At 36.1% G+C, this 26763-nt stretch overlaps 1 protein-coding gene across 1 annotated transcript in view; it reads left to right on the top strand.

The window, feature by feature from the left end:
- The window catches only part of RYR2 (ryanodine receptor 2), a 714060-nt gene that overhangs the window by 582391 nt on the left and 104906 nt on the right, over positions 1-26763 (top strand). Inside the window, exons 65-74 of the mRNA XM_060035003.1 lie at positions 829-1067; positions 2567-2648; positions 6700-6830; positions 9669-9989; positions 11574-11814; positions 12215-12302; positions 13457-13549; positions 19728-19898; positions 21013-21072; positions 23875-24009. Of these exons, the coding sequence (XP_059890986.1) occupies positions 829-1067; positions 2567-2648; positions 6700-6830; positions 9669-9989; positions 11574-11814; positions 12215-12302; positions 13457-13549; positions 19728-19898; positions 21013-21072; positions 23875-24009 (1561 nt within the window). The remainder of the gene's footprint in view (positions 1-828; positions 1068-2566; positions 2649-6699; positions 6831-9668; positions 9990-11573; positions 11815-12214; positions 12303-13456; positions 13550-19727; positions 19899-21012; positions 21073-23874; positions 24010-26763) is intronic.

Here is a 26763-nt window from a genome sequence, read left to right as displayed (position 1 = left end):
GGAAATATACCAGTTTCCAAGTCTATGCACTTTCTACTCTGCACTACTATTAAAATGACCAGAAATCCAAATACAAAACCAGTTTGGTTAGCATGATTGATTCAGCCTTTAAGCCGTACAATTAATTTACTTATTATCCAGGATACATCTAAATAAAAGTTCCTAAAAGTCTTCTACAGAGAATATGCGGTGATACTCTTGAATTATCCATTTTTGTGTTTAAAAGTTTATTTGAGGTGTTTTGTATAATAAATGAAGAAAGGAGATGCTACCATTCACCTTCATTTTCTACAAGAAATGGCGGCTTTAGAATGTCACTTCTCTACAAAGTTCAGCCTTCAGAGCTTATTTAGAAAAGATTGATTATTACCCTTAAGGTAAAAAAAAAAAAAATCCATATCATTCTGTAACGTGGTTTAGCTGGCATTAACTGTTTCTTTCACATCCATAGCCTCAGAAAACATTCTAGTTTTGTTGGATTTGGGATGAACTAAACTGACTCAGGAGCTGGGTTTCTTAGTTATCAACTAAATATTCTCAATATTTGAGACCACAGGTGGAAAACGTAAAGCATTAGAACTGCCGTTTGCTCCGAGGTCCTGATTAAGTTGACTACAAAGGCATTTAGGAAACGTTATGCATTTACGGAGTGCTCTTGCTGTAACTTCAAGTATATAGGAAAGAATTGCTTCAAAGTGGTTTTAAAAAATTGAGTTGACTGAGTGAATGTCGTCATGGACAAAAATAAACACGATGTAGAAGCATGTTTTATTTGTATTTCACGTGTTCCTCTCACAAGCTATAAGCTGTCTCTTCTTTACTCCCTAGGACTGTGATGAAGACTGGCCTGGAAAGTGTTAAAAGTGCACTCAGAGCTTTCCTGGACAATGCCGCAGAGGATCTGGAGAAGACGATGGAAAATCTTAAGCAGGGCCAGTTCACCCACACCCGAAACCAACCCAAAGGTGTTACTCAGATTATCAATTATACCACGGTGGCACTGTTGCCAATGCTGTCATCATTATTTGAGCATATTGGCCAGCATCAGTTCGGAGAAGATCTAATATGTATGTAAATCTATTACTTAGAGTTTCATTATCTACATAGTACAATCAGAAATTAACAGCCACATCATCGAGGTTATTCAAACACTGCTTATACGTTAAAATGTTTTTGTTTTGTTGTTTTTTTAAGAACACTTTAGGTTGACGTTTGAATTACAAAACCAAAACCGTTCTTAATAGACATAGATCTCTGAATCACATGGATTCGCAGAAGGGACCAGTAAGGTACTGGTTATGGACAGTCACGCCCACATTGTTGACATCCAAGTTCCAAATTTTACACTTTCTGTGGTGTCTCTTTCCATGGAAATTTTCTAATGTAGTTTCACCGAAGGACATGCAGCATTAAATGTTTTCAGATTATTTCTGAGTCGATGCAGACTGTTTCTGCAAGCTATCCTACCAATAAATTTGAAGACTGCTGAGACAAATTCTGTGTCTAAATAACTGACCTACTAGGGTGGTTCAAATATCTTTTGTTTATAGGTTTCATTCTCTTTTCATAGGGGATTTCATCAGCCGTTCCTGGCTGGAATTCTGTGGTTATTAAAAATATCCACAGAATGCCCAAGGTTGCATGAAAAAGGAACTACGTGACCTAAGTTCCTGCTCTCCTGCCTGTATGAACATGAAAGATGATATGAGCTCTTGTCTACCAGTCGAGTGGGTCTTGCTTGCAGACCCACCCACTCAGACTCTCAGTGTTGTAGGTCTCCCCGGCGAAGTACAGCTCTGTGTAAAAACCACCTTTGCTCATCAGTGAATGACATAACCACTAGTTTCAAAACATTGACATTGACACTGCTTGAACCAATGGGAGCATTACTTACAGCCCCATGTGGACACAGAAACAAATATGGGGGATGAGGAGGGTTTCTCCATTCATGTCATGGTGTGTCCTCCGGGAAATGGTAGCAGAGTTGGCATTAGAAATCCAAGATTCTTAGTTTTCTTTGCCTGTTGAACATGTTTATTGGATCAGAGATCATCTGAGAGGTTTTACTTGATTTTCTAGCTTTAAAAGCTCCAAGAGCGACTTACTTATGCCTTGAATTTCAGGTCATTTCAGAAATAAATGATACACCCCGTTCTCTAGCATTCTTATTCTTGTTCATTTGAGAGTTAAAATAAAAGGTACAGTCTTTATATCCCTCTGGAAAAGGAGTCAAAATGGACCTGTCCTCCCAGATATCCTTGTGCTTAGTTTTATTCTTGAAGAAATCCTTTATTATACCTAAAGCAATTGTTCCTGATAATATTCTGTCTGTATAATCAGAGCATAATTCTTTAGAAAGTTTTCAGCTCCTTCCAGAAAAGAATTTTGTTTGAGAAAAAGGTCTTAAATTTCATTTTATGTGTGTGTGTTCTTGTATTGCTTTTTTTCAAATATTAAAGTGTTAGTATGCCTTTAATATGGAATTTTATTGTTAGCCTAAACTTTCTCAGGACAATGTATTGATAACAAGTGTTTTTTTTTTAAGTGAGATTCTCTTTTTCCTTAGTGGAAGATGTACAGGTATCATGTTATAGAATTCTGACTAGCTTGTATGCATTGGGGACCAGCAAGAGTATTTATGTGGAAAGGTAAGATTTTAAAAGTTTAACTTTGTATTAATAGTTTTTTCAAGTGTTATGATTATTTATTACAAGGGTCTTCACTTTATAACTTTTTTCCTTAGTTATAAACTAAACAATCAGATTGACATATTGAATTCCTTGGGAGTAATTAGACAATCTTTAAGCTAAATTTGAATTGATATAATAAAAGACAATTGCGAATTATGAACAAAAAATGTAAAGCCATAGTGGTAAAGCCTATATTTAATATAAAGTTTAAACTTAGAGCGTTAATGAGTCTTACGAAGGAATCTGCTAGTACAGTTTCTAATTCTATATTGGAAATACAAAATAAGAATGAATATAGGCAGTTAATTTTTTCATGTTCTCAAGTTCAAGAGGAGAAGATTAGCAGAGTCAGATGTTCTGGACAGGTCAAGTAAGATAAGGTGTCCCCACTGAACTGAACAAGAGAGATCACATGGGCAACTTCTGTAAGATTTCTGTGGAAGAGAGAAGAGAAAGAGGGCTTTTTTAAACGTTAGAAGAAATAAAAAGACATTCTAATAGAAGACCAATAAATGAAATAAATAAGTCAAAGGATATTCTGAGAGAAGAATATTGAATAGATGTAAATTCTCCCCAAATTAATCTTAATTATAAAGAATTTCAAGTAGAAATTTGTGTTTTGTTGAACTTGAAAAATTTTAAAGTTTATTTGAAAGAATCAATGCATGAGACTAGCCAATAAAATTTTGAGAGAGAAAATTAGAGTAATAACGGCATTCACATGGCCTACCAAACATTAAAACTTAAAAAGCAACAATAATTAAAATAAGGTGACAATTACAAAGAGAAAGGAAAGTAGATCAATGGAAAAAGATAATTGAGTTTACTCTGAATATTTTTAAAGTTTCACCTGCATTTTAAGTTAAACTATCAATAGTTTCATATGATTTTTATGGCTATAAAATATTTTATCCTAAGGAAGTATTATAATTTATTGAAATGTTCTTTTATTTTTGACATTAGGCTCTTTTCTCTTTTTCACGTACATAAATGATGCTAGATCTATGTTCATAGTTTTCTGTGTATATTTATTTTATTTCCTTTATCAGAATTTGGAGATCTAGGTTAAAGAGTATGCAAGTAGTAAGGGTTTGTGATACACATCTTTACTATCTTTAAAAAAAATTGATTCAATTCATACTTTAAAGTTTTACAAGAGAATTCTCATTTCCTCACATTTCTCACTTCCGATTATTACCCTTTTTTACTATTTATAAATTTATTAGTTGAAAATGGGATCCTATTTTTATTTTCAAATGCATTTTCCTCATTACCAGTTACTAGCTATTTGTGTGTGTGTGTTTACCTTACCATTTGTACTTTTTTAATAAATTGCCTTTTCTTATTTTTTGTCCGTTTTTCTATTAATGTATTCTCTTACTGATCAGTAATAACCATTGTATTTGTTAACTATTAACTTCTTGCCTGTTATTTCTCCTGCTTTTATGACTTTTAGCATTTTTTTACCTTTATAGTGCTTATATACAAATCATTATGTGCAGATAGTTTTTTATGACATGAGAATTTTGGATTTTTATATAATCAGATCTAGCAATTATACCGTACATGTTTCATCTCCTTAGTTTCATGATTTTAAGAAGTTTATACTATACCCTTAATAGCTAGAAATTCAAATATTTATTCTCCTAGGTTTTTCATGCTTTCAGTTGTTTAGATTTACTTTTTAATCCTTTTGTTCATTCAGTAAATACTGATCAAATGTCAGGTTCTGGGACACAACAGTGAACAAATAGATCCCTGCTCTCAGAGAGCTTATATCAAGGGAGAGAAACAAAACAAGGAAACTGATGAACGTAACAGGGGCAAGTTATTGTGTGTGAGTTGGCACACGGTACAGAGAATGACACAGGGTGATCAGGAACGCATCTTGGAGAACAGGGCTTTTTAGACTCAGAACTTTCTCTACGCAACAGGAAACAGTAGAAGATAAGTCAGGTGTAAATGGTCTGTGTGTAATAGCCTTCATTGTCTCAGTGAAGTCTGAGTTGAGTCTTCAGCCAGATGACAGTTGAAGAAACAAGTGTGAGAAGCTTGAGGGAGGCATAGAATGTCTGAAATGATTGTCTCTGGAGTATGAAGGGATTTACCGGAAATGAGCCTGTTTCCTGTTTCTCTTTGGTGTTATGTAGAATTCAATTTTTTAAATTGTCCACCACGTCTCTAATATAATGATTTATTAAATATTTCTCTTATTTACTGATTTAAAACAAACTCTTCATCATATACTAAGTATATTTGCTAGGTTATATTTCTAGAATTTCTATTCTGTTCTAAATTATTTGATTTTTAAATGATTAGAGCAATACCATCTAGGCTGAATTGTTACTATTTTCTAATACATTTTAATATCTGGTAGTCCAAATTCTCTCATACCTCAGCAGTTACTGTTATTGTTGTTATTACTCTTGCCTGGGTATTTTTCTTGATAGAATTTGGGATCTTTCTGTTAGATTCTTTAAAAAGATATATATTTTTTCAGTTAACTTTGCAATTACAAAGTGAATTTGGGAGAATATAAAAATAAAAATTTGAAGGTGAGTAAAAGGTATTTTGAAAAAAATGACACTATACTAAAAAGAAAAGTAGTTATTTTAATACAACTCACCTAAAAGAAAAATTGCTATTTCCAGAATAGCAACAGAAATGATCAGAGTTGATCTGAGAGTTACTAATTGAATTTATATCTTAAAGTGAATTATTAAATAATTCAGATGAATTATTAATGAAATAAAAGGACTAGCCCAGTCAGATGTCTGGAAATAGATGATCTACTTTGGGGTCATATATGAAACATTTTAGGCTATTAAATTCTTAAATAAAGTATTTCTCATTCTTTTAAAACATCTATTGAACCCATATTGTGTGCCAGAAATTTTGCAATTCTGTATCCCTGTTTTTAGGTAAGGAAAGAAAAACTTGAAAAGGGTAAGTAATTTTCCTATGGTGAGTGACACAGTGTTAGGAGTAAGATCAGGACTTGGATCTGTCTGAATCAAAGCCCATGCTCTTTGTAATTTCTTGATGTCCTAAATTATCTTTAGTAATGAAATGTTTCAATTGAACTTTATCTTATTCAGTGTCATTCTATGAAGGGATATTTTCTCCTAGCTGAATATATATCTAGTCATTTTTAATTAAAATATTAGATAATCAGACTGTTAATTTTAAGTATTTTTTTTAGTGAGAAATTTAAAACTGTCTAAGAGAATTATGTAACCTTTTCTTAATTTGATCCATTTTATTGACTTTTAAATAAAATACATATTCAAAGTCATTTAAGGAGTTCATAATTTGCTGAAATAACTCTCACATTATTCTATATTTAATAAACACTTAACATGTCAGTAAAGCCTTGGATTCAGTAGGTAACTGAGGGAGAGAGAATTTATATCAGTGGCAAGGGAAGCCTTGACTAAATTGATCACAGTCTGATTCCCTTCCTTCCCTTGAAAATGATAAATTAATTTTAAGTGTTATCAATAGTTTTTAGCATCTAATATGTCCTTATATTTCATAGCTACCCTGAAATTACTTATACATGGTAAATTTTCAGAAAGTTTTATTTGTGTCTTGTATTAGTACTTGATTTTTAAAATTTTTATCAAAATCCATTTATTCACGTGGCAAGAATTGTTCCTTAGGTCATCATGTTAAAAGAAAGAAAGAAAAAAAGGAAAATGTCCAAACTTATGAGGGAATTTACAGGGCTTGGGTTTTTTTTTCTTGTTGTTGTTATTTTTGTCTATACTGTTTTTAACTTCTTTTTAGCTGACAGATGATTTAGGTGTGTTTTTTTTTTTAATGGCAGGGAGTTTGCTATTGAAAGCACATGATGTTTTGCAGTATAGAAATTGGATTTGAGGGTTAGTTTTTATCAGTAGCAGTAGCACTATGATTGTCCTTTTAGGTTTACCTTTCCAATTTTAATATAACTCCTTCAGTTTTTCACTTAGAAGACTTAAAAAATATAAGCGTTTTCCACTTACAGGCAACGTTCTGCATTAGGAGAGTGTCTGGCTGCCTTTGCTGGTGCCTTTCCTGTAGCATTTTTGGAAACTCATCTCGACAAACACAACATTTACTCCATCTACAATACTAAGTCTTCTCGAGAGAGAGCAGGTAACACAGAAGCATGTGCACTACTTGATATTTGAAGCTAAAGCTTAATGACGTTTGTTGTGTTTTCTGACCATGATTTTTTAATGGGCTATTTTAATTTATTATCTCCATGTCATTTGTTCTTAGGTGTTATTATTTGGAATTTTTTGGAATGCTGTATACTATTTCCGTAGTGTTCCTGAAAGAAAATTAGTTTAATTTCTTCTAAGTCAATGAGCCACAGACAAATTAACCCTCTTAATAATAAAACAGAATAAGCAGCAGATATGGAAAAATAGGTCATTCAGTTACCTCTTATAGGTAGTCAGTAAGTGTATGGTATTCTTATTTGTTACAGTTATAGATTTGTACCTTTCATTTCTCTTGGTTCACCGGGTATGTCTATCTTATTGGAACAGTTTTATTTCATGTGATGTTTTTCTGATAGTTTGATCCTCTAAGTCTGATAAAGTATATTTTATTTTAATCATTTTCCAAAAGCCCTCAAGAGTTCCCCCAACTTGAACAAGAATTATTAGCTGTTCACAAATGCATACCTCTCTGTTGATGAGATCATTTCTCTGTGTAATTCATGTCTATATGGGAGCTACTGGTTACACTGATTTTATAGTGAATTTTTCAAGTAAAGAACCTTTTAAAAACTTGAATAATCGTTATTTAATTTGCCTAATTTATGATTCGAATTTCATATCACAGAGGAAGTTAAAGAAAAATATGTTGAATATAACTTAGCAATATTTTTCTACATAAATTGCACAATATATTTGTAAACAATAAAACACAGTTGAGTTTGGATGGTTAATTATGTGTATAAGCATGTCTTATAAAGTTGTCTTATTAAAGGTTTTTGATTCATTAATATTTTTGTAATGAATCAAGAATGAAGCAGATTGTTATTTTGTTACAGATAAGGAAAGACACAGAGCAGATAATCTCCCCACTTATTTTCTATAATACGCCGTTTGCATAACAAAGGAAAGGAATTGCATTTAATGATTCTCCTTCATTCATTTTTTTAGTCAAGTCATTCAACAAATGATTATTGGTAGATGGAGAAGATGGTGTATACAAAGATAAATAAGATTTGATTTTTTTCTTCAGGGAGTTTTTAGTTGCAGTAGAGGTAGAGAGACTGGTGAATATACGTGATAGAATTCAGAATAAAGAACACTGGGGACACAAAAAAGCAGTTTGAGCTGAGAGCACCTGGGAAGACTTAGCAGAGTTTGTACAGATGAGCCTTGAAATTAGGAACACTGAAAGTCTGGTATGTTAGGGGAAACTTCAAGTACTTTGAGGTGGCAGTAGTTTTCAGGGAAGAAAGAGAAAAGATGAGGCAAGAATGGAAAGCCAAAAAGAGGCGAGGTAGGCTTCCTGTGTCAGGTAAGGAGTAGGGACTGTACCAGGGCAAAAAGGATCCTTTTATTGGCTTTAAAAAGGGGAGTAACATAAGTAGCTTTGCATTTTAGAACTCCATCATGGCAGAAATAAGGAAGACGAATGAGTGTGCATCACCAGTTAGAAAATGATTGTGGTAATGCAGAAGAAATCTAATTGGGCAAGACCCCTTGGATGGAGTCTATAGTGAAGAGGTTATGAGAAATCCTAGAGGTAGAATCATCTCCTGTAGGAGATGAAGGAGCATCACAGCCTAGAATTTCTCCCAGGTTTCTAGCCTGGATGACTCATTGGATAATGTTGTTCTCACCAGATAGTAGTGCAGGCTCAAGGCGTAGATTGGAGAGGAAAGGTCAAGTTTAAATTTAGACCCGTTATATTTTAGTTGCTTTTGACACATTCCTTATGAGACACACAAAAAAACTTAGGAAATATGGCTATGAGAGTTATTCTCTTACAGCAGAAGCCCGTAGGAATGGCAAGAATTGCCTAGGCAAACATATAATCTGAAAAAGAGAAGTGAGTTCAAATCCCTAAAGAAAACCCATATTTAAAACTTCAGCAAGGAGAAAAGAGTTAGCAAAAGGAGACTGACAAAATTCAGAAGAGAGTCAAGAAACACTGAATGCATTGAAGTTAAGGAAAAGGGGGATTTTAGGAAAAGGAACTTCGGTCAGTGATGTGAAATGCCCTTGAAACACTTAGTAAGATAAGGATTGTAAAAGAATAAATTCGTTCAGTGGTGAAAAGCAGAAGCCTTCAATTCTGTGGCTAGGAGAGCACCTGGAAAGGTGTAAACAGTCTAGGAGAGAGCTGAGCACGTGTGTAGATAGGTTTGCTGCGTGCGGAAGAGGCAGTAGAGAAGAAGGAGCTGGAAATACAGTCCTGAGCAAGGTGGCTGCTGGAGGGTAGACAGCATCAGAACACAGGTGAACCATGAATGGGGACCTCAGAACTCCTGCTGAAAAGGGGAACAGACGTGAATGTGAGACCAGACACAGAAATGATGAGAGCAGGCAGCTGGAAGAAGAGACATCTGATATTCCTACTTGTTCTGAAGTAGAAGGATCGGTCATTTGGTGATCTTCAGGTGGTTGGGTAGGGACTCGGGGAAAAAGAAAGTTTGAAATACCTGCCACGGGAAAAGGGAGAGGCACAGGGAACTTTATTCAATATCCTGTGATAAACCATAGTGGAAAAGAATATAAAAAATGAATGTCTATATGTGTACAACTGAGTCACTTTGCTGTACAGCAGAGAGTGGCACAACATTGTAAATCAACTACATTTCAGTTTAAAAAAAAAAAAAAGGAGAGGAATCCAGCTGAAGGCATGCCAGGTCTGGCCGAGTTTTGAAGCCCAGTGTGAAATGGTTGCTTGTGTCTGTTTCGGGTCACTTCTTTCACTGAATCCATGTCATTTGTACGTGTGCTTCTCTAGCTCTTAATTTGCCAACTAATGTCGAAGATGTTTGTCCAAATATACCATCTTTGGAGAAACTCATGGAAGAAATTGTGGACTTAGCTGAGTCTGGTATTCGCTACACACAAATGCCACATGTGATGGAAGTTATCCTGCCCATGCTGTGTAGCTACATGTCTCATTGGTGGGAGCACGGACCTGAGAATAATCCAGGAAGGGCTGAGATGTGCTGCACGGCTCTGAACTCAGAGCACATGAACACGCTGCTGGGAAATATCCTGAAAATCATATATAATAACTTGGGAATTGATGAGGGAGCCTGGATGAAAAGGTTAGCAGGTAAGACTGGGAAGGAATGTGCCACTTCCATTTGTTTATTTCCAAAAAGATTTGAAATACAGAAGACTAAAATTTTTCTATCTCAATCTTTGTGAATATTTGCTCTGTGCTCAAAAACTATTCTGGATTACTTCTGTCATGCTGTTCTAAAAAAAAAAAAAAAAGTAGATTTAATCAGACATTGGGTAACTTTCCATATAGTTACTACTTTTAAGTGAGTAAACATTTTCTAGATTTGACTAATCTCGCTAAGATTAATCAGTGAACACAGCAGTAAAAATGAATGATTCTGCAGACAGAGACAAAAATAAAACTGGAGTTTGAAGCCACCCAGGTTTAGTCATCTCTCTTAACGGGAATGGGGGAGGATCATCAAAAGATACAAATATTTACATTTAAGCTGCTCTGTCATTGCACTATTTATATTGAGTAATTGGAAGCAATTTGAATGCCCAGCCACAAGAGTATGGTTAAATAGGTTGTGCACATCCATATTACCAGAATATTATGCTTTTTTTTCAAACATTAAGATTTCAACAGTATTTTATGATGTGGAAAATATTCAGAATATCATGGAGGGTTAAAAGAAGAACTTTAAAAATTTGAATTCAGAAGTTTACGTATGATATTACTTATTGGGAAAATTTCCAAAAAAAAATACACCAATGTCTTACTAATTTGCGTAATTATGGTTGATTTTTAACATTTCTCTTTTATACACTTCCCCAGTGTATGTATGTTACTCTTAGGGAGAAAAAAATTCCTTTTAAAATGGCCTAAAAAACAAACTTATGGTTACCAAAGGGGACAGGTGAGGGGGAGGGACTAATATATACACACTACTATATATAAAATAGGTAATGAACAAGGATGTACTCTATAGCACAGGGAACTCTGCTCAATATTTTGTAATAACCTATATGGGAAAAGAACCTGAGAAAGAATGGATATATGTTTATGTATAACTGAATCACTTTGCCATCTACCTGAAACGAACACAGCATTGTAAATCCGATATAAAGTAAAAATTAAATTGAAAAAAATGGCCTAATCAAGTTTAGACCTGTTGCTAACAACTACAACTATTATTAAATAAAAGAGCAGTATTATATGTAATCTAATTCTTCCACTGGGACAAGGATGGGGACAGTTATAATGAGATGGCGTAGTAGTTAAGTAGGTAGTGGTCTCATAGAAGTATTCAGTGGTGTGTATCTCTTCTAAAAAATGGGCTGGGGGAACTTTTCCATTTGGGGACTTTTCTTCTTTGTGTGAAAATAATTGATTTCCAAAGTGAATGAATGTCTTTTTTAAACTTCTAAATTAGCTGCCAATTTCTTTCTTTCCTTCTTTTTTGAAAACAAGGAAGCACATCAGTTTCAATTCAGTAATCATTTTTGAACAGCAGCTATGTAATTAGGTTTGGGACTAGAAAAAGGACTGAGGCATGGGCTGAATTCTAAAGGAAGGCATGTGCTGGAGGAGAGGGAGGCTTAATCGTGCTGTACAGTTGTGATGACCATCTAATCCTCATTTTAATGAATGTTTATGCAGAGCGGAATATTAATGTCTGTCTTCAAACAGTATTTTCCCAGCCTATTATAAATAAAGTGAAACCTCAGCTCTTGAAAACTCATTTCTTGCCATTAATGGAGAAACTCAAGAAAAAGGCAGCTATGGTGGTATCAGAGGAAGACCATCTGAAATCCGAGGTCAGGGGGGATATGTCCGAGGCTGAACTTCTCATTCTAGACGAGTTCACCACGCTGGCCAGAGATCTCTATGCCTTCTACCCGCTCTTGATTAGATTTGTGGACTATAACAGGTAGAATGTTCAAAAGTGATTTAATTTCTCTAATTCAGTCATAACCTTACTGTGTTCATACGTCCCAGTGGAATTGCTTCATTCACTACTTAGCAATGAGTTTGTTCACAATGATGACAGTATCAGATGTGAATTTCACCAAACATCTTAAAATTACAATTGGAAATCCCATTGTGGAACAGTCTGCCTTGTGGGTGTAAAAACTAGCACTTGGACAGTTACATGTTTAAATTATTTAAAATGTTACAGCTGTACACTGAAGTCATTTATGAGCTCTGTGGACAAGCATGCTCACCCTCAGTTTACTTGGTTTCACATTTAACTTTAGGAGTGTGATTTTTTTTTTTTAATTAACTTTAGGGAGTAACTGAGACACCACTTTATTTATTATGTGATCTAGGGCAAAGTGGCTAAAAGAGCCTAACCCAGAAGCAGAAGACCTTTTCCGCATGGTTGCAGAGGTGTTTATCTACTGGTCAAAATCCCACGTAAGTAGGAAAATACTGACAGTGCTTACTCTCTGGAATATGTCCAGGACTTGCAAAATTTAATGAATTTTCCGATTCCCTTAGTAAATACCTATCAGAGTGTTTCTCAAGGTCATCTCCTTAGTATCACTTAGCTGGTCAGGAGAGAGACTAGGTTTCCCTGGGGAGTTTGATGCAATATAAGCCTTCTTTTGAGTTTTGTCATTTATCTTCAAACAATCACAGAGATTTTTAATTGTGCTGAGTATTTATCGTAATCAGTAGGTTTTTAGATGAATGCCTAGTGTGAGTTTCAAGAATAAGAAAAAGAATCTGAATACGTGCTTTTGAATCTCATGGATATATTTTAAACACCAATCTGTTAATATATGTTATGTACGTTCTAACCCAAATTTTTAAAGGTAAAACTATGTGAATAGTTATAATATTATTAATAGTACAATTAGAATGTTAATATGAGCTGAATGAAAATTGAGGCTTAGTCTATTCACTGTCCTTCATACAAAATCTTTTATTACTCATCAATTATTAACATAGTTAGATGCTTACTACGGAATTATTTTGCTTGGGTTATGCTCCTTTAAAAAAGAAACACGTATAATTAGATTGTTAACCTCTCTTTTAAAGCTCTGTGATTCTTTCTGCTTTTATTCTGTATTTGCTTTCACTACTACCACTGCTTGAACACTTGACTTTGCCCGTGTTTTTATGTTCCTAAATTAAAAATGAATAAAATAATTTTAGGGTATATGAAAAAGTAGATAAAATATCTGACAGAATGGAAAGTTGCGTTATAGTTGTGCATGCCCTTAGGAAATCTGTGTTTATCCCAAAAGGCAGTATATGCTTTCCACCAGGTAGCTGGTGTTTGAGTATTCATTCTACCCCTTGGTAGGTGTGTGACTTGGTTACCTAAATTTTCTGAACCTTAGTATTCCCATCTTTGAAACAGACATATTTCTATCTAGTTCCCAGAATTGTTGCCCCCAGCCAAACACCCTCATTTGATATTCAACTATTTGTTTCCTTTCTTTATAAGTCTTATATATCAAATTACTACTTACCTTTGTAGAAAGTTTGGGTTCCTTTGTAACCTCTATTACATGAACTACTTATCTGTGGTTTTAATTGAAACTTCCTTTGGGACTTCTCAGAATTTCAAAAGAGAAGAGCAGAACTTCGTGGTACAAAATGAAATCAACAATATGTCTTTCCTTATTACGGACACCAAGTCAAAGATGTCCAAGGTATTACTATAATCTGTTTTACCTTCTAGAAAATGTGTGAATATAACTTATGTTCATTAGTTGAATTGGTTGATATTTTTTAGATCTTTTGAAGGTTTGTAACTGGAATTTGATGGATTTGATAATATGTTTACTGATTAAACACACATACACACATAGTTTTAAGGGTACCTGGGACTTATTGTAATCAGGTGTGGCAAGACATGTAGACATGGAAATGACTGTCATGGAGGAAGAAGATTTTACTCACAGTTCCCTGGAAACAGAAGGCACAGCGTAGAGTGAGGACACATGGGGAAGCACCAGGGTCAGCCACGAGGCGGAGGGAGCAAGGGGAAGAAGTGGGCAAGAGCCTTTATTATGGTTTCTGTGGAAAGGAGCAGACGAGGTAGGGTAAGCAGGTTTAGCACTGGCTAGTTTGAGTCATTTCAGTGGGCTCTGGGGTGTAAGGACTGTCCCTAGTTGTCTGGTACCTGGCCCTGGGTGATGAGGGCAGGTGGATTGAGATTCAGGTAAAGGAGGTGATTGGAGGACAAGGACTCTGAATTGATTGGTTTGTATATGAAAGGCGTGCTTGCAGGCAAGTAATTTTCTACCTCTAGGAATTGACTAACTCTGGGAGGGGCACTCAGAGATCAGCAGGGCCCACGATGTCAAGGCATCACAATAAAAAGACATGCTCAGGGCTTCCCTGGTGGCGCAGTGGTTGAGAGTCTGCCTGCCGATGCAGGGGACACAGGTTCGTGCCCCGGTCTGGGAGGATCCCACATGCCGGGGAGCGGCTGGGCCCGTGAGCCATGGTCACTGGGCCTGCGCGTCCAGAGCCTGTGCTCCGCAGTGGGAGAGGCCACAACAGTGAGAGGCCTGCGTAACGCAAAAAAAAAAAAAAAAAGATATGCTTAGTATACACACGCACTCACAAAATTGCCAATCAGTATAATATAGATATAATTAGTCAATAATATGTATTCATCAGAGGAAATGTATGTACATTTATGTGTGTCAAATAAATACACCGCCAAATAATTAGCTGCATTGTTTAAGAACCACATGGATGAATTCTAAGTTCTCACATATGAAATGAAAATTTTCCTTTTCTCTATCACTCATGTTGGGGACTGGAGGACCTTTCAAAACACTGAAAAATATGTGCCTTTATCTTTTGAATTACCACTAAATAGGAAAATGAATATATTAGATGGGGTAACACACAAAATATGCTCCCAAATGGCCAAAGATGCAAAATAGTGTGGCACTGTGGCCACGGAAATCAGTCTCGACCAGCTCAATAAATTACGGGAAGAGAGATGAACCCCAAGAGCCCATCTGACTTGTTTCATTGGCAACCACCAGGACAAAAAAAGTAGCATCACTCAGTACTCTAGTCTTATTCAGAGATGTGGGTGCCATGCATTTGATACTATTACACATGAACTCAAAGCTAATGTGCTGGCTGAAGCTTTGCGTGACTAGAACAGTTGTCCGACTGCTACAGGCTATTACTCTGTGCATCTGTGCTCTTGAAACACTCATAAAAGATGATAAATTTTCTTTCCTCTGGGCAGACAGTAAGCCTAAAGAGTGAGGAACTGCTCCTTCAGAAGATGCTATATACTAAGAGTATATATGTCACAGGGATGTTCTGAACTGAAAACTGTTAGTGAATTACCCTGCTTTGTCAGTATATTGTCAACGTAGGCCAGTGTTAACAAAGGCATAGAGAGAGGACATAAGAGGTCAGTGTTTTCTTTTGGAGGATGACAATGACTCCAGTGTATTATCAAACTCAAGATAAATTAAAGGTCTTCAGAGCAGAGGTCTGCATACCTCTCTACAGACATCCTCTTCCCTCTTTTCCATCATTCTAGTCCAGTGATTCTCCAAGCATACACTCAAAGCATTGTACATCTTGTAACCTAAACTGAGGCATCTACAACCATTGACATTTACTCCTATTTTCAGGAAAAAAATCAAAAGTAGTGGATAGGAGCATCTCAAACTGAATGTCGTCCCCCCCCCAAATTTTGTTAACCCTTTTAGTCTTTTTACCTATGACTGCTAACACTCTGAGACGAGACAGCTCGCAAATAACAGTAATATTGATGAAAAATTTAGAAATCAGCGACTATGCTTTGGTTTAAAAAATTTTTTTTGCCTGCCTATGTGCTTGACATTTTATATTGTGTAAGTACAATAAACTTTTTTCCTAGAAAAAATGTTTCTAGTTCAAACAATGGAGTCAAATATACTCACATGTTACCTATATTGTTTTACTAAAGTAATCATGATATGCATGTGTCAACATTTGGACAGATTTGAGAGTCACTGGTTGGTCATAGCAGTGTCATAACTGCAGTTGTTATCAGTATCATTGAGGTTCTCAGCTCTGACCATGGATGGCAAGAAGGATTCAGAAGTGGAAGGTAGTCAGGGGCTGAGGAGGTTCTCTCCCAAAAAGCTGTATCATTTGGGTCTGGTGTCAAGAATGGATACCAGTAGTGTGGCCAGAGGTCTTACATCTGAAACTGAAATGAACAGAGAGGTGTTCCCTCCTGAAATGCTGAGAGCAGAGAGATGCAGAAAGCTTCAGGGATTTCTGCGACAAGACCTTAAACCGTCTGTCTAAGGTGTCACAGCAGCCGATAGAGCCACCCTCCCAGAGCCCTGCAGGAAAAACGAACTCCTTTTGGCCAGAGATTGAGACCAAATGCAAACACCAGCCAAAGGACACATTGTCACACATCAGTCTTCAGCCAGTCGCTTGAGCAGGGATAATCATCACTATCTGTATGGAGTGCCATTTCTCAAATTAGAAGAGTATATTAGTTGGCCAGCAGACCAAGTTGGAATAGGAAATCTGGGATAGGGAAGCTCATTTTGACTTAAAGCAAAATATATGTAGCCCAGAGAGAGGCCAGTGCATGTATAATTGGCTATAATACTCTGGGAGTTCTATTTTTCTTATTTTTTGAGGAACTTCCATGCAGTTCCACAGTGGCCGAACCAGTTTGCATTCCCACCAGCAGTGCACAAGGGTTCCCTTTCCTCCACATTCTCACCAAAACTTGTAATCTCTTGTCTTTTTGATGAATAGGCTCTTTTATCCTTCATATGTCTAAATTTTCATAAATCATTTATGATTTTCTGTCTATTTGGGGGGGGGTTGTAGGCCATTTTCTTGTAGGAATATTAGAAAATTCTTCCCTTTTTCTTGGTCCTCTATTAAATTTTAGGTTATTTTAGGTGAAATTGTTGGAGATATATTTGTGGTGCGTGCATGTGTCTGTGTGTATGTGAGAGAGAGAGACAGACAGACACACACACACATACAGATTGATTTAAGAGAGAGGTCATTTATCCGACTCTCCTCCTTAAATATGCTGTTGACAGAAATAATAAACAACCTGTAATAGGAATAGAAAAGAGTTTTATTTGAGCCAAACTGAGGGCTATAACCCGGGAGACACAGATTCAAGAAGCAGTTGAATTATGTTCCACCGTACTAAAAAATGGGGGAGACTTACAAAGGCAAACACCGCAAAATTACATAAGTTATTTGTCAAAAATTATGACTGGACCTGGCAAGAAGTAAGTATGCTTGTTAAGTAAGGATTGGTCGGGGTCCGAAAGAGTTGCATAGTTACCAAGGAGGTCTTGAGACTACAATGCTGCAGCTGGCAACTGCTAGCAGATGTTTTGAGAATGGCTGGTGGTGTCCTTGAGACTGGTACAGTTCAGAAAATTCAAGTTCTCTGTGATGCAGGATCGTGTCTCAGACCACATTCACAGTGGCCACTGAGCTCCATTTTGGATGTCTGAGCCACACTCTGTTTTAATTTTTTAAATGCATTTGTTTCTTCAGTGGTTAAAGCAGATGCACAATGCATGTTTGATGGGTCACAAAACAGGCTGTTCTAATTAGCGTAAAGTTTAAGTTAAATCATGTGTAAGCCAGAATGACTTTCCCAGATCTCCATATGTGAACATTTCTTCCCTCAGTGCCTACATATTGACCATGTTATTGTGTCTTCATATCTGATTCAAATGTTAGGATTGAAAATGAACTGTGCAAATTCAGTAGTTTCAGCAGTTCTGTTCAAATTATTGAACAGCTCCTATGAGTAAGGCACAGTGCTTGGTTCTGCATATAAGAAAGGAACAAAATAGGTTTGGCCACTTCCCTAATGGAGCTCCATAGTCTGGGGAGGAAATTGACACTGAACAAGGAAAAAACAGCCCTTAGAGACGTACATGAGGATATTTGACTGCTCGTATATTTAATTTCGTCCTACCAACAGTGAACTTTATCACTCATAAAAGTTCAAAGATTTATTGACTGTTCTTTTCAGTTTACAGATTTCCTATGGTATAGAAAGCAAGATGATATTTGGAGCATAAGTAGGAATTAATTTATCTAGTACTTCTCAAAACTGAGCAGTGTAGAGTTGCCTTCAGTGTTGATTTAAATTATTTTTATTATAAGGTTGCTTAAATATTTATAAATATCAAGCCAGGTATAAGCTCCTTCTACTTTTACAACAGTAAAGCCAAAAGACCTTTACAAGTTAAAATCAAAGAAAACTTCAGCACCAGTAAAATTTAGACTTTAATGTATTGAGTAATATTGTTTTGTAAACACTAAATTACCAGTATTGGGTAGAAATATGTTTGCATAACTTATATCAATTTCCTTAATTTTTAGGATGGTGGTTCCTCATTTGGGTAATTATTTTTATCAGTGTGGTTAGGTTTCCTTTTAGCAGAGAGCTCATGTAAAACCACTGATTCATTATTTTTATGGGTTAATCAATTTAATAGTACAAATAATTATTCACTGTGCTTTTTCTACTAAACTTACCGACAGTACTCTCTTACAAGTTGGTACAGATAAAAGCGGGATCCACACGATAAGTACATCTCTTTGGAAAGTGAATATGATTCTTATTACTGTGGTTCAGATATTGTAGGTTTGATATATCAATATATACTATATATGTAATAATATAATACATTATATAATATATAGTATTAACATATCAGCTACCATTACCATCTGATTTCAGATGTTTCAGTACTTTCACTTTGCAAAAAACTTCTTTCATTATCACGTTGTGATGTATTTTGCCTTCTTTTGGGGAAAGCAAATCATTTGTATATTAAATGATCTTCTGAATTTCTCAGCCCCAAACTATTACAGTATATCATTATCATAAAACTATCTTCAATGTTTGGTTTATTATTACAAAGAAATTTAACGTGCATGAAGAAGTGCATATGGGACAGCTATTTTCATTTTAACATTAGAACATGTCCTCTTAATAGAAAGAAGAATACTCGCTACCCAGTGAAAATTAGACTCCGTCATTGGAGGTGACCCTGGCACAAGCATAGTTTTCAACAAAATCACTAGAGAACCCTGAAGCATCATGGCTGTTCTCAGTTGTAAACAGGTTATCCAGAGATAATCCTGAATATTTATGTAACACTGATTAGTATATTACGTCTAGATTAAGGCCCTGGGGAGACAAGTGTTCAGCCTGTGTAAAAGGCAAATATATGAGAGTTTTGCATATGCTGTGTGTGTGTGTGTGTGTGTGTGTGTGTGTGTGTGTGTGTTGCAAAGCAAGCATTTGTCAAAGCAAAAACCATTTATTCTTAATTTTTTTTCCTGTTAACCACCAAAAATCATAAATCATGCAGTATCTGGAATTACCATGGATTTTTCATGCATCCACATGCCCCTCTACAATTGCAATGTGCATTTTCCTTCTAAAATTATATAGAGGGAATTCCCTGGCAGTCCAGTGGTTAGGACTCAGCGCTTCCCCTGCTGGGGACCTGGGTTCAATCCATGGTTAGGAAACATGATGTGGCCAGATAAACAACAACAACAAAAAGAAACAAAAAAATAAATAAACCTTTTTTCTTAAAAAAAAAAAAAAAGATTATCTAGAAATGCCTACCAGTAAATTCTAGTGATTTGGGAATCTGAGAGCAGGACTTAAAATCAGCAAGAGATGCTGAGAAGGAAAGAGAAAGGGTGTCCTCAGTGGGATTCCTAAGCCATAGGGACCAGCAGAAAACGAGGAAGAGGAAACTACAGGCAAGTTAGAAAAGGCTCGTAGTCCTATGAGGCAAGAAGTCATTGCAGATTCCAACACTTACCTTTGTTCTGTAGGCAGCTGTTTCTGATCAGGAAAGGAAGAAAATGAAGCGCAAAGGAGACCGGTATTCCATGCAGACCTCTCTTATCGTGGCAGCCCTGAAGCGATTACTGCCCATTGGCTTGAACATCTGTGCCCCTGGGGACCAGGAGCTCATTGCTCTGGCCAAAAATCGATTTAGTCTGGTAAGGCTCCTGTTCCTACCAGTGGGAATGATCATTCAACCTCCAGATGCTCATGTGTTTGGATTCCTTCGTCTCACTGCTCTATGTCAGTATTTCATTTGCATTGAATGCTTTATTAAGCAATTTTTCTGCACAGGCCCTAGGACTCAGACACAAAGACTGCCTGATATTTTTTTTGGAGGCTGTTTTTATTTCTAAATTACGTGAATCACCCCCAGGGCATATTCAGAAACCAAAGAGAAAAGATGGCAACAAGTCACTGGTAGTGGAAAAAAATGGATTTCATACGAACTATATCAAATTTGTGATGAGAGGTTTCTGCAGACTTATGAAGAGTGATTTTGAATGTTAGATGCATAATGTATTGTGCTGATTGTTGTTAGATACGAATTTGACTTTTGAATCAGCAGCTTTTCTCCTTTGTGAACATCAAGATTGAAGTTCTCAAGATTTCTTGATGGTCTCTGGTTTTCCTCTTCGTGGTTACACAGAGAGGATGCAAGTTTTCAAAAATATACATTGGGGTTGCTGTCTTTTATTCATGTAAGTTGGAGGCCATGTTCTCCCTCCCGTGTTCCCACCCTGAAGCAACTCTCTTCATATCCAGAGTTTGAGACCCTACCATGAGCAAATTGAAGGGAGATTGTAGGAAAGGGAGCTGCAGAGATTCAGGCCCATTGGCTTTTGTCTCATATTTGCTTCTCAGGATATGCTCCTCAGTATTACTGGATCCTTGGGGATGTTATTGGGTGCGAACATGACTTCGTGGAAATTTCAGAGAATGCTGGAGACATGCTTCTGTTTGAACCCAAGGGAACATGCTTCTGCCCTACTTCTTGTGAACTGGAAATCCAGTTGTCTTGAATCTAGGGCACTTTCACTGGAGTTAAATTAGGTGGTTGTCTTGTTTCAAGTCACAGCAATATCAAAAAATTATCTGAGCGATAAGCCCCAGATATTCATTATCTGAGCGATTTAATACATTTGTTGCATGTATTAAATCCTATAAAGATGTTTATTCAAATATATACTATTTCAAGAGGTTTATTTCTAATGACTTGTGACAGTCGCTGCATTATAAGACTTCATTTAGGTAACATTTATTTCTTGACAGAAAGACACTGAAGATGAAGTTCGAGATATAATCCGCAGTAATATTCACTTACAAGGCAAGGTAAGCCCAATATTATTAGAAAGCACACTTAGCACCTATAAACTAGTTAATCTCTCTTTAGAAGAGTACTACAAATAATGTTACTTTAACAAGTAAGGTAGTGAAAATATATCATCTTAATCAGTCATTATCCTGCTTGCAGATCCTTTTGTATTAATGATTCTCAAGATAACAAATGATGTATTTTTAAAGTAGATCATCGGAGATTGTCAAACTTTGAAAAAAGATGTCGCCAGTTGAAATAGAGGTTGGGAATTTCCTTCATATAGCTGAGTTTGAGGACCTTTGGGACATGGAGACAGGTGTCAATGAAAACTTGATATTTTACACCTAGTGCTCAGAAATTAAATAAGTGTATTTGAGTCAGTACATACGAGATAGCAAGAATTAATGTAATAGCAAAGCCAGTGTACATTTAGAAGAGAAACATGAATGGAAACCAAGATAACACATACTTTCTAATGGTGGATAAAAAATTTGCTCAAAGTAGTTTTTGTAGTCCAAGCATTTACCATTATTTGGAAATGCTTTCATAGTAGTGGATAAACTCTTCATTTGTTTACAGGACCTGTTATGTAATATGAGAGGTCTAGCAATTTATTATTTTGACTCAACTCTTTGCTTCTATTCAGATGTCCCTTCTGAGGATTTTTTTTTTAATTGTGAAAATGTCCAAATGTCAAAAACTAGTGGCTATAGTACAATATATCCCTTACTGGGTATTAAAATGTTTCTTTCCAAAGATCCAAACCATATTCATTTTCTTTTAACACTTTGGAATACATGCTTTTACAGTACTCACAATGCACAAGTATTATTTAGAGCAAATTTCATGTGTACTTTGTTGTGTACTCAATTATCCATTTAATTTTAACTTGAACAGAGTAGGAGATTAATTCCTATAAGAGCACGATCTCTTTGCAGATAGCAAAAAGATTTTTAACATTATTCAAAATGTTCATAAAGGCTTCAGCTGAACCTCAATTTTATACTACATGCATGGGCACTTGAGCCAATCACGTGCCCCTGAAAAGATCTCGGAAGCCCCAGGGAATTCGAGACCACACTTTGAGAACCATGGTCCCACATAGAGACAGAAAGTATTCACTACCTCTTAAGAAGGGGTTTATACCACTCCGAGGAAACAGTCAAATAAAAGTTATATCTTGGGGCTTCCCTGGTGGTGCAGTGGTTGAGAGTCCGCCTGCTGATGCAGGGGACCTAGGTTCGTGCCCCGGTCCGGGAAGATCCCACATGCCGCGGAGTGGCTGGGCCCGTGAGCCATGGCCGCTGAGCCTGCGCGTCCGGAGCCTGAACAGGAGAGGCCTCAACAGTGACAGGCCCGCGTATTGCAAAAAAAAAAAAAAAAAAAAAAGTTATGTGTTGGATAAGCAGGAGGAAATTCTTCCATTATATTCTAGAGGTTACTTGTAGGGATACTTTGGACAATGTATGCTGTGTATTGAGGAGTCAGGAGGAACAAAAAAGCTGAAAAGGATGCATATTTATAACCAATATTTCACCTCCAAACGAATGAAACCTGAAAATAAAGACATAATGAATACTTATTCTTTGTGACATTTCATTCTATATTTTTTAAGCTAGGCGTAAAACTAGGCCCCAAGGCCCCCATGTATATAAAAATAGGCCCCAAGGCCCCCATGTATATAAAAATAGGCCCCACGGCCCTCATGTATATACAGACTTGCAAGCAATGAGTTCTTTTGTTCCCAGCTCTTTCTTGACTACATTGTCTTGAAATTGTAAGACTGGTAATCCTGAGGACAAGAGGGAGTGATTGTGTATTGGAAGGAATAATATCTAGAGGTACCAGAGTCCTCAGATGAAAAAAGTATATGGAGGAAAACATTTTGTTTTATCAAAAGACAAATGGTGTTGACAAGTCGTTCAGTGCACAGAGCTCTCTCTCTGTTTGCCTGTAAGATGAAAGTTAGTTTTAACATTTCAAACTACACTTTCTCAGGCTAGGAGTTGTGAAGTTTTAGATGTTGTTCGTTTACTTCTGCTTCATTGCCCTCCGTCTCCCATTTTTAAAGGAAATATTTAATGGGTGGAGAAACATACGAGTATTGCTGTGCCCGTTTTTAATGACATAGTTAATCTAAATTATTTCTTTGAAGTGCTGTATCCCTGGAAAGATGCTTGTCTTTGTCAGTTTCTATGGTTTAAAATAATATTTCTTAAAAACATTCAGAATTCCGTTGTATCTTTCACTCGGGAAGTTTAACAGTATTAAAAAATAGAGTCTGTGGATTGGTTTATTGCAAGAATGTGATTTTGTAGGCCTTCGTTGCTTTATAGTAATTGATATCTTTGTTTCAGTGAGACTGAGCTGTGTTGTAGCATCCTTGTATTTATAGATACATGTGATCCTATATCATGGCCTCTAAAGTAAATATGTGAATCTCTCAGTGTTTGACTGTGAAAGGAAGAGAGAAAGATAAAAGATTGCCTTCCCTGACCATCTCCAGCTCATCCTTAAATCCTAGTTGAAACTTCACTTGTTTAGGGAAATCTTCCCAACCACTGACAGATTAGGTTAAACCTCCAGGTACCTTATATTTCTTTCTAGTAGCCCTTGTCGCAACTGTAAATGTTTGTTTGATGTCTTCCTTCCTCGCCAGACGATAAATTTCATGAGTACTTACTTCTCTGTCTTGATCTCTGCGTCATGTTTTCACCCCGTGCTATGCTCAGTAAATAGCTATAGATTGACTCTTCAGAAGTGTGTCTTCCCCTCTTTACACTGTATTTTTTGAACGTTTTTCTTTTTTTCTGCAGGTGGAGGATCCTGCTATTAGATGGCAGATGGCTCTTTACAAAGATCTACCCAACAGGACAGAAGACACTTCAGATCCTGAGAAGACAGTGGAAAGGGTCTTGGATATAGCAAATGTGCTTTTTCATCTTGAACAGGTTAGATTTTGTGTTGATTCAATCACATTTGCCTTAACCATAAAAAATATTTTTTTACAGGATGTGTGTTAACTTGTTAACTGTGGGCCAGAAAACATATATATCCAGCATGTTCATTACAAAGAATCTATGAGTTGGGAGTCCTTAGTATCTAATCAGCAGCATTTCCAAACTTGTAATTTTTGTAACCACGGATAAATAATGTATTTGGGGAGATCAAGGCCTCTGTTTTATAGTCTTTTTCAAAATATTTCTAAAATTAAACAGATAACTAAAATTATGTAATTAATTTTAAGCCATTCTAACAAAAATTTGAGGAGTTATGCCTGATTTCAAATGTTTTATAACTGTTTTATTTTTCTATTGATGCTCATCAAAACATGTTTGAGATACTATCTTTCCCTGGTCTAATATTTGAATTTTGGATTTAAGGTCACTTATTTCACCTTTCCTTTGAATATTTTTGAGCTAATTTTTCTCAAGTTCAGCAATATGTTACATTTAGAGAAGAGCAGTGCATTGGTATTAGAGCCATGTGAAAATAATGTGTTTATATCGTTTTTCAGTTGTATTCTATTTTAAGCTACAAAGCTTACTGTGTATTTGATTTTCTTATTTATTACCTTTGCTCAAGAATTCCCAAACCAGTAATATCTGAAACGTCATCCATCAGTGGATCGTAGTTTTGTATAAGGTATCTTCTGGCTTAGGTAAAAATATCTGCAACACAGAGACAGTCTCTGTTTCTCACGAGGTCCACTCAGCAAAATAACACCAGACTGAGGGTGCTCAGTGTAAACCCGAGAGTGTGCTCTGTCACCGGGTCTCCATGACAATACCTACCTGACACTGAACATAAAATAATGAAATGCCCCATGTCACCTCAGGATGTTGTCATCTGAATGTTTTGCAGAACTTCCTAGCATAGCAATAATAAACGTGTTTCTTTGATTCCTATTTTATATTATCCGATGACCTCCTATCACCGCCCTGGCCAGTTAAATAACCGAAGGGTATATCTAGTGTAGCATCCTCTTACTCAGATGCCCCCCAAGTGCTAGTAACTTCTCCAGCGCCATGCAATTTATCACTACACCTGATGAGATTAAGCTAGGATACTCTTACACCATATGGCCAGCGATATGTGTTTACGTTATGTAACACCATAATATTAATAATATAATATGATAATAAAATATTATTTAGGCAACTTAATGGTTCCCTAAATATTTTCATGAAATATTAAATAAATATAAATGATCATCCATCAGCAGATGACAAGATTTGAGGTAATGAAATGTTAAGTGATATATAAAGTCATGGAGTTGTGTTTCCAGAAGTATATATGTATTTAGGAAGATTACTCAGTGATAATTAAATGGCTCCTAGAGGACCATTTCTGACAGCATTACTCTACCATGAGTTTTTAATTCTTCCTGGGTCTCATGCACATATCTGGATTTGCTTGAATGACTTTTAGATACATTAAATGAAGTTTATTGAACCCTGTTTTATTATAGTCCTATGTTATGTACTCATAAATACATGTGATCATAATGAATGATGTTATTTGTAAAGTGGTGAGATTCATTTTACTGAGCAGCTGTTTATCCCGTGAACATTTATTGCATGCACTACCGTATGGCAGCATTGTACTCTGCTGGGGACTGAATTCTGTCCCTCTACTCAAGTGGCTTGTGCTCTAGAGGCGTATATGGCCACATAGATAAATATGTAGTGATTCAGATGTGCCAGGATACAAAATGTATTGAAGAGAGAATAGGAGGAACCCAAACTTACTCTAGCCATGTTGAGGGTGATCCCTGTGTAAACCTTAAAGAAGTAGGAATTATCTAGGAAAAGGTAAGAGGGTCAGATTTTCATGGCCAACTATTCTTCAAAATGTTAAGAATATGAGTAAAAAGAACTCATCAGTTATCAAAAATAGAAAAGACTGCAAGATATCTGTGTGCAGAATTCATGCCTTTAATACCTCTATTCTAATGTTAATTTGTGAGTCATAGAATAGTTTGCAAAGAATATTTTCATTTGCCACACTCGGTGCAAAAACAGTGGGTGCAGAGGAAAGACTTCATCTGGCTCAAGGGTCAGCGACCTTTGCAATGGAACATTTTGTACTGTACATCTGGTCATTTTTCTTAGGACAGTAAGCTGTCTCCTTGGAATTTTCTAATACTCAAACTCCAGACAGGCTAACACAGCAGCAAACCCAGGTGTTCAAACAGTTACAAGACACATCTTGATGTTCACCCTTGGATCACAGATCTTAACAACATCTATTTACTTGATTTATAGGAAAATTCACTATTTAAGGTCTTTCCTTGTTAATTATGTTTGTTGACTATCACCCATGTCGATCAGAATGCCATATTCTAGGTGAATAATACTACCCTTGATTGTTTTCACCTGCAGTGTCTCAACAATGTTTTGTTTTGCTTAATAGAACCAAGAAGAAAATTGAACTGGATAATTATCAAAAAGTGTTTATTGATCCTATAGAAGGAAGAAGATCACAGAAATAAGTGCTTTCAAATTATACAAATTGTTTTGTTAAAATTTCCAAACCACTGTAATCCAAACATTCTCAATGTTTTCTTCAGGCATTATTACATTCATATGTTGACCCTTTACTGCAAAGGATAATAAATTTAGTTTTGCTTTTTTAGCTAATGTAACGTTTTTATTTCTTCCAGAAATCTACATGTATGCGCCGGAGATATTACAGTCCGGGAA

The sequence above is a fragment of the Delphinus delphis genome, chromosome 16 (genome assembly GCF_949987515.2).
Source record: "Delphinus delphis chromosome 16, mDelDel1.2, whole genome shotgun sequence".
Taxonomy (NCBI): Eukaryota; Metazoa; Chordata; class Mammalia; order Artiodactyla; family Delphinidae; genus Delphinus; species Delphinus delphis.
Note: the sequence above shows the minus strand (reverse complement) of the source record. Positions and strands in the feature narration are given on the sequence as shown.